The sequence below is a fragment of the Anas platyrhynchos genome, chromosome 1 (genome assembly GCF_047663525.1).
Source record: "Anas platyrhynchos isolate ZD024472 breed Pekin duck chromosome 1, IASCAAS_PekinDuck_T2T, whole genome shotgun sequence".
NCBI classification, from domain to species: domain Eukaryota; kingdom Metazoa; phylum Chordata; class Aves; order Anseriformes; family Anatidae; genus Anas; species Anas platyrhynchos.
Window position 1 is genome coordinate 126,448,407 of NC_092587.1, and position 9,094 is coordinate 126,457,500.

Genomic DNA, 9,094 nt, shown 5'->3' on the forward strand with positions numbered 1-9,094 from the left:
GGCCGAGCTCCAGCAGCGGAGCGCAGCCGAGCGGCAGCGGCTGGCGGCTGAGCTCCAGCAGCGGCACCGGGAGCTGGAGGAGCTCCAGGTGGTAGCGCGGGACTGGGAGGAGCGGCTGGGGGCCGTCCAGAATTTGGGGGCTCTTCCCCGAATTCTGCTTGGCTTTTCCTGCAAACTTTGGGGGAGTTTCCACCAATTCTGTGCGTTTCCCAACCAAATCTTGGCAAAGCTGCGGGAGTTGTCGGGGGCGCTGTCGCGGCGCGAGGCGGAGGCGTCTGAGCTGGAGATGGAGCGGCGCCGCCTGCACAACCAGCTGCAGGAGCTCAAGGCGGAGCTGCGGGATGTGTCGGGGGCACTGTCACGGCGCGAGGCGGAGGTGTCGGAGCTGGAGATGGAGCGGCGCCGACTGCACAACCGGCTGCAGGAGCTCAAGGCAGAGCTGCGGGATGTGTCGGGGGCGCTGTCACAGCGTGAGGCAAAGGTGTCGGAGCTGCGGTATAATTCTTCTGTTGTTTTAATTTTTCCGGGGAACTACAGGCCGGTCAGTTTGACCCCAGTACCAGAGAAGCTCATGGAGCAGATCCTCTTGAGAGTCATCTTGCGGCACTTGCAGGGCAAGCAGGCGATCAGGCCCAGTCAGCATGGGTTTATGGAAGGCAGATCCTGCTTGACGAACCTGATCTCCTTCTATGACAAAGTGATGCGCTGGGTGGACGAGGGAAAGGCTGTGGATGTGGTCTACCTTGACTTCAGCAAGGCTTTTGACACCGTCTCCCACAGCATTCTCCTCAAGAAACTGGCTGCTCTTGACTTGGACTGGCGCACGCTTCGTTGGGTTAGAAACTGGCTGGATAGCCGGGCCCAAAGAGTCGTGGTAAATGGAGTCAAGTCCAGCTGGAGGCCAGTCACTAGTGGCGTCCCCCAGGGCTCGGTACTTCTTTACCGAAAGGGTTGTTAGACACTGGAACAGGCTGCCCAGGGAGGTGCTGGAGTCACCATCCCTGGAAGTCTTTAAAAGACATTTAGATGTAGAGCTTAGGGATATGGTTTTGTAGGGACTGTTAGTGTTAGGTCAGAGCTTGGACTCGATGATCTTGAGGGCTCTTCCAACCTAGAAATTCTGTGATTCTGTGAACAACAAGAGAGAAGGAAGTTATCCTTCACCTAAAGTTTATTATAATTTTATAACTCCTGCAGGTGTCCACAAGAACTTTTGTCCCTGCACCTAAACTCCCCCAAAGAGAATAAAAAAATAAAAAAAACACACACACAAAAAAAGGTGACTCTGCGCCCCAGCGACTCTGTGCCCCAATCCATCATTATCTGTTTCTACTGACCACAATGCAAATTCTGCATTCACATTAATGTACCTTTTTCACACAGCCTTTTTTTCAATCTTCCAAATACTTAAGAACATTCTTCTAAGTCAGGCTTACCTGTGTGCACTTGGGTTTGGGGGGCCTTTTTTTCCCCCCCCCCAGTGCTTTGAAGGGAGCCTAGAACCCACGTAAGGAATTTCACGGAAAACAGACAAGGTGAAGGAAGTACTCAAACTCCTCAACAGTAACAACCACAGAACCCAGGAACACTTACCTGTAGTCTTCTGAACTCGAGTCACTTCCAAAGCGCTTCGCTGTGATATAGTGCCACCAGCGTTTTACTGAAGAAGGTGCCACCAATGTAACTGGCTCACAAAGACGCTAAAACTCTTTCACAGAGAGGGCAGAAAACATGAAGGAAAAGCAGCCTACTGGGGAACACTGAGCCCAATTCACCACAACAGAAAAACACCCTAGGCAACCTAAGCCTCAGTTTCTCCTGGGGAGGCAATTCCCCCCACACCTCCTCAGGCTTCCTATATAGCAAAGGTCAAATGACCCACACCTGGCCGGTTTCACTTAACAAGGGTGGGACCAAGAGACCTTGTGGAATAAGCTCGTCTACCTGGCTTCAAAGTTTTAAGGTCAATTGCTCCTTATCACTAGTAGAAATAACCTGACAAGGGGCTTAGTGGTTAGAGTTGACCTAATGAATTAACTACAAAATTTGCACGAAGGTCATATTTCTGTTAGTCATTCTGTGAGGAACATTAGTACAGAGCCTGTTTAAAAAAAAAAATACAAATAAATAAAAGATATGAATAAAAAAGAAAATGACCTTAAAGGCAAACTTGCCATCATAGATTTTCATCTGTCTAGTCATGACAGATAAAGAATTTAGCAATCAGAATTCCTTTTCTTGATATTAATGTTATTTAAATTTTCTTTTCTGAGATCCCTTCTTTATGCAGGACTTTTCTAAATCTAGCCCCATGACCTCTGACTGCACTATTTATAGAATCATAGAATATCCCGAGTTGGAAGGGACCCATAAGGATCATCAAGTCCAACTCCTGGCACCGCACAGGTCTACCCAAAAGTTTAGACCACGTGACTACGTGCACAGTCCAATCGCTTCTTAAATTCAGACGGGCTTGGTGCAGTGACTGGTTCCCTGGGGAGCCTGTTCCAGCGTGCAACCACCCTCCTCTCGGTGAAGAACCTCTTCCTGACGTCCAGCCTAAACCTTCCCTGCCTCAGCTTAACACCATTCCCGTGGGTCCTATCACTGGTGATTACAGAGAATAGGTCAGCACCTGCCTCTGCACTCCCCCTCGCGAGGAAGTTGTACGCTGCAATGAGGTCCCCCCTCAGCCTCCCCTTCTCCAGGATGAACAGGCCCAGTGCCCTCAGCCGCTCCTCATACGGCTTCCCCTCTAGGCCCTTCACCATCTTTGTCGCCCTCCTCTGGACGCTCTCCAGCAGTTTACTGTCCTTTTTGTACTGTGGTGCCCAGAACTGCACGCAGTACTCGAAGTGAGGCCGCACCAGCGCAGAGTAGAGCGGGACAATCGCTTCCCTTGATCGACTAGCAATGCTGTGCTTGATGCACCCCAGGATACGGTTGGCCCTCCTGGCTGCCAGGGCACACTGCTGGCTCATGTTCAACTTGCTGTCAACCACCGCCCCCGGATCCCTCTGTGCGGGGCTGCTCTCCGGCATCTCGTCACCCAGTCTGTACGTATAGCCAGGGTGGCCCCGTCCCAGGTGCAGGACCCGGCACTTGCTCTTGTTAATCTTCATGAGGTTGGTGATCGCCCAGCTCTCCAATCTGCCCAGATCTCTCTGCAAGGCCTTTCCACCCTCAGCCCCTCAGCTGAGTCTACAACTCCTCCAAGTTTGGTGCCATCAGCAAACTCGCTCAAAACACCTTCTAGTCCTACATCTAAATCGTTTATAAAAACATCGAAGAGGACTGGCCCTAAAATGGAGCCTTGAGGGTCCCCACTAGTGACCATGTGCCAGCCTGATGTGGCCCCATTTACCACAAGCCCTTGAGCCCTGCCTGTCAGCCAATTGCTCACCCATCGCATGATGTTTTTGTTAGGTTGTATGCTGGACATTTTGTCCAGTAGGATCCCACGGGAAACCATGTCAAAAGCTTTGCTCAGGTCCAAAAAGATCACGTCAGCTGGTGGTTTCCCTTGATCGACCAGATGGGTGATCTTATCATAAAAGGAATTCAGATTTGTTAGGCAGGACCTACCCCTCATGAACCCGTGTTGGCTGGGACCAATGACTGCATTGTCTCCCAGGTGCGCTTCAAGAACTTCAAGGATCATCTTCTCCATAATTTTACCAGGTGCTGATGTGAGACTAACAGGCCTGTAGTTGCCACGGTCTATTTTCTTGCCCTTCTTGAAAATTGGTACGACATTTGCCAGCTTCCAGTCCACTGGGACCTCTCCAGATTCACAAGACTGTTGAAAAATAATTGAGAGAGGTCCCGCGATGGCGTCAGCCAGCTCCTTAAGCACCCTGGGATGAATCCCATCTGGACCCACAGACTTGTATAGATCCAGGTAGAGCAGCAAATCCCGCACACATTCAGGGTCGGTTGGGAGTTTATCGTTCCCACCGTCATGGTCCTCCAGCTCAGGGCACCCGGGGTGTATTTACTTCGGCTGCATAGAAGCTATCACGCATAAATGCCAGGATCCGGATCCTCACTCCCTATTCAGGTCAAGGACTGGGCTGCAAGTTTTGGCTTTAATTTGGTTACCTGCCTACATTGCTGTTTCCTGGCAGGTCATGGGAAGAAGATTAGCTGGCTTGCGGCAGCTTACATACACGTGGCTTTTAGGCCGCAGTCAAAGCGTTCCTCTAGATCTGGAAGTTTGAAGATGGTTGGAAAAGCCATCTGAGTGGTTAGAAAGCTGCCTGGCAGAGAAGGACCTGTGGCTAGTCGACTCAATATGAGCCAGCAGTGTGCTCAGGTGCCCAAGAAGGCCAACAGCATCCTGACTCGTATAAGAAACAGCGTGGCCAGCAGGACTAAGGAAGCCATTGTCCCCCTGTACTCGGCTCTGGTGAGGCCGCAGCCCAAGTACTGTGTTCAGTTCTGGGCCCCTCGCTACAAGAAGGATATTGAGGGGCTCCAGTGAGTCCAAGGAAGGGCAACAAAGCTGGTGAGGGATCTGGAGAACAAGTCCTACGAGGAACGGCTGAAGGAGCTGGGATTGTTCGGTCTGGAGAAGAGGAGGCTCAGGGGCGACCTTATCGCACTCTACAGATACCTTAAAGGAGGCTGTAGCGAGGTGGGGGTTGGTCTATTCTCATATGTGCCTGGTGATAGGACGAGGGGGAATGGGCTAAAGTTGCACCAGGGGAGGTTTAGGTTGGGTGTCAGGAAGAACTTCTTCACCATCCAGAAGAAACTTCAGGTGATAGGGCCTGAATTTTCACTGAAACCAAAGGCAGGTATCTTACTGACATGAAGAAAGGTGCTGGTTTGTTTACTAATGAAGGAGTGAGAAAGAGATGCATGTCCTTGTCACTGAAGAGGAGGCGAGGAACAGCTAGTGCAAGGAATGCAAAATTCAGTTATGCCGAACTAACAGGTGGTTGTATCCCAGCTTGGAGACCACAACACAGAATCACCTAGGTTGGAAGAGACCTCAAGATCATCGAGTCCAACCTCTGACCTAACACTAAGAGTCCCCACTAAACCATATCCCTAAGCTCTACACCTAAACATCTTTTAAAAGCCTCCAGGGATGGTGACTCCACCACTTCCCTGGGCAGCCTGTTCCAATGCCTAACAACCCTTTCGGTAAAGAAGTTCTTCCTAACATCCAGCCTAAAACTCCCCTGGCGCAATTTAAGCCCTTTCCCCCTCGTCCTGTCACCAGGCACATGGGAGAATAGACCAACCCCCACCTCTCTAAAGCCTCCTTTAAGGTACCTGTATAGAGCAATAAGGTCGCCTCTGAGCCTCCTTCTCTCCACGTCAAACAATCCCAGCTCCCTCAGCCGCTCCTCATAAAACTCGTTCTCCAGACCCCTCACCAGCTTCGTCGCCCTTCTCTGGACTCTTTTGAGCACCTCCATGTCCTTCTTGTAGCGAGGAGCCCAAAACTGAACACAGTACTCGAGGTGCGGCCTCACCAGAGCCGAGTGCAGGGGGACCATCACCTCCCTAGCCCTGCTGGTCACACTGTTTCTGATACAAGCCAGGATGCTGTTGGCCTTCTTGGCCACCTGAGCACACTGCTGGCTCATATTCAGCCGACTGTCTGCCATCACTCCCAGGTCCTTCTCTGCCTGGCAGCTCTCCAACCACTCATCTCCCAGCCTGTAGCTCTGCTTGGGGTTATTGCGCCCCAGGTGCAGGACCCGGCACTTGGCCTTGTTGAACTTCATGCAGTTGACCTCAGCCCATCGGTGCAGCCTATCCAGATCCTCCTGCAGAGCCTTAATTAATTAATAAGCCTTAATTAATTCAGGGTATTAAAATAATTAATACCCTCGAAAAGATCGACACACGCACCTAGCTTGGTGTCATCTGCAAACTTACTGAGGGTGCACTCAATGCCCTCGTCCAGATCATCGATGAAGATATGAAAGAGGACCGGCCCCAGCACCGAGCCCTGGGGAACGCCACTAGTGACCGGCCTCCAGCTGGACTTGACTCCATTTACCATGACTCTTTGGGCCCGGCTATCCAGCCAGTTTCTAACCCAACGAAGCGTGCACTAGTCCAAGTCAAGAGCAGCCAGTTTCTTGAGGAGAATGCTGCGGGAGACGGTGTCAAATGCCTTGCTGAAGTCAAGGTAGACCACATCCACAGCCTTTCCCTTGTCCACCCAGCGCGTCACTTTGTCATAGAAGGAGATCAGGTTCATCAAGTAGGACCTGCCTTTCATAAACCCATGCTGACTGGGCCTGATCGCCTGCTTGCCCTGCAAGTGCTGTGTGATGACTCTCAAGAGGATCTGCTCCATGAGCTTCCCTGGCACTGAGGTCAAACTGACCAGCCTGTAGTTTCCCGGGTCAGTCCTCCGGCCCTTCTTGTAGATGGGCGTCACGTTTGCTAGCCGCCAGTCAACTGGGACCTCCCCCAGTAGCCAGGACTGTTGATAAATAATGGTAAGCGGCTTGACCAGCTCCTCTGCCAGTTCTCTCAGTTCCCTTGGGGGGATCCCATCCGGCCCCATCGACTTGTGCACATCCAAGTGGCGTACCAGGTCACCAACCAGTTCTTCGTGGATAGTGAGGGCCACATCCTGCTCCCCATCCCCTTCCACCAGCTCAGGGTACTGGGTACTTGCCGCTAAAGACTGAGGCGAAGAAGGCATTAAGCACCTCCGCCTTTTCCTCATCTCTTGTAACTAGGTTTCCCCCTGCATCTAGTAAAGGATGGAGATTCTCCTTAGTCCTCCTTTTTGTGTTGATGTATTTATAAAAACATTTTTTGTTATCTTTAACGGCAGTAGCCAGATTGAGCTCCAGATGAGCTTTGGCCTTTCTAATTTTGTCCCTGCACAGCCTCGCAACATCCTTATAGTCCTCCCTAGTGGCCTGTCCACTTTTCCAAAGATTATAAACCCTCTTTTTTCTCCTAAGCTCAAGCCACAATTCTCTGTTCAGCCAGGCTGGTCTTCTTCCCCGCCAGCTCGTCTTTGGGCACGTGGGGACAGACCGTTCCTGCGCCGTTAAGATTTCCCTCTTGAAGAGCGCCCAGCCTTCCTGGAACCCTCTGTCCTTCAGAACTGCCTCCCAAGGGTCTCTACCAACCAGTGTCCTGAGCAGCCCAAAGTCAGCCCTCCAGAAGTCCAATACAGCAGTTTTACTGGTCCCCTTCCTGGCCTCGCCAAGAATAGAGAACTCCAGCATTTCATGGTCACTCTGCCCAAGACAGCTCCCGACAATCACATCCTCCACCAGTCCTTCTCTGTTTGTGAAGAGAAGGTCTAGCGGGGCACCACCCCTGGTAGGCCCACTAACCAGCTGCGTCAGGAAGCTATCTTCCACGCTCTCCAGAAACCTCCTAGACTGCTTCTCTGGGCTGTGTTGTGCTTCCTGGATATATCAGGGAAGTTGAAGTCCCCCATGAGAACAAGCGCTGAAGATTTCGCAACTTCTGTCAGCTGCCTGTAGAACTCTTCATCCGTCTCCTCATCCTGGTTCGGCGGTCTATAGCAGACCCCGACCAGGACGCTAGCCTTGTTGTCCCTGCCGATCCTAACCCAAAGGGACTCGACCTTGTCATTCCCAGCCTCGAGTTCTACAACATCAAAAGACTCTCTCATATAGAGAGCCACACCACCACCCCTTCTGTGCTGCCTGTCCCTTCTGAAGAGCTTATAGCCAGTCATTGCAGCACTCCAGTCATGAGACCGGTCCCACCACGTCTCCGTGATGGCAACCAAGTCGTAGCCTGCCCGCCGCACGATGGCTTCCAGCTCCTCCTGTTTGTTACCCATGCTGCGTGCATTGGTGTAGATGCACTTCAGCTGGGCCATTGCTTTATCCCCCGGCCTTGCTATTGTTCCCTCTGGCACAGCTCCAACAATCCTTGCTTCAGCCCCATCCCTCTTCTTACCTAGTTTAAAGACCTCTCAACGAGCCCTGCCAGCTCCTGGCCCAGGATCCTTTTTCCCCTAGAAGATAGGAACCCGCCTGCGGCCATCAGGCCGGGTGCCGAGTAAAGTGCCCCATGGTCGAAAAAAACAAGATTTCTGCGTTGGCACCAGCCCCTGAGCCACGTGTTTAACAGGTGGGCTTTCCGTGTCCTCTCTGTACCCCTCCCTGCCACTGTAGGGATGGACGAAAACACCACCCGCACTCCTGCTCCATCCACTAACCGTCCCAGCCCCCTAAAGTCTTGTTTGATAGCCTTCAGGCTTCTCTCTTCAATGTCATCGCTACCTGCCTGGACTATCAAAAGAGGATAATAGTCAGAGGGGCGAACCAGGTTGGGAAGCTTCCTGGCAACGTGCCTGACCCTGGCCCCAGGGAGGCAGCAGACTTCCCTAGGGGTAGGGTCAGGCCAACAAATAGGGCCCTCTGTTCCCCTAAGAAGAGAGTCTCCCACAACAATAACCCTTCTGTCTTTCTTGGTGGAGGCAGTCCTGAGGCGTGGAGTTGACCTCCTCGCCCTAGGCATCCTCCTGGGAACACTTGCTACCTCTTCCTCACCCACGGGTCTCTCGAGCTCCAGGGCCTCAAACCTGTTTCGTAAGGGCACCTGGGAAGGTGGGACCGGAAGGGGAGGGCATCGCTTGCGATGTTGAGCAGGGACCTGTTTCCATTCCTCCTCAACTCCCAGATCCCTTCCCTCTGCCCAACGGCGACAGGGCAGGGGGTCCACCCGCATTTGGGGTGTCTCACCTCGATACCTCTCCTTGAGGCCCTGCAGGGAGTAGCTCCACAAGTCTATCTCCCGCTCACACTCCCTGATATCCCTCAACCTCTCCACCTCCTCCTTGAGCTCCGCCACCATGCGGACCAGGTCATCCACCTGCTCGCACCTCATGCACGCAGTTTCTCTGCCTCCCGCTGATGGCAGGAACAGGCTCAGACACTCCTTGCATCCGGTGACCTGAACTGCAGCATTTTTTAATGGGCAGTCGGTCTGGGTGTGTACCGACTTCCTGGAGAGCGCACCGTGCCTGGTGGAGACCATTATCACCTAGTTAACGGCTGTTGTTAAGGAGGTGTTAGTATGGGCAGGGGGAGCGCTCTGCCCTTCCTGCTCCCCCTACCTGTGCTAA

General features: G+C 52.6%; 1 protein-coding gene across 1 annotated transcript in view; it reads right to left on the minus strand.

Annotated features, from left to right (window-relative positions):
- Positions 1 to 6,338: 6,338 nt before the first annotated feature.
- The window catches only part of LOC113842844 (uncharacterized), an 8,627-nt gene continuing 5,871 nt past the window's right edge, over positions 6,339 to 9,094 (minus strand). Inside the window, exon 4 of the mRNA XM_072028731.1 lies at positions 6,339 to 9,094. This exon is cut by the window's right edge and continues 3,256 nt beyond it. Coding sequence (XP_071884832.1) covers positions 7,924 to 9,006 — 1,083 coding nt within the window. The 5' untranslated portion in view covers positions 9,007 to 9,094 and the 3' untranslated portion in view covers positions 6,339 to 7,923.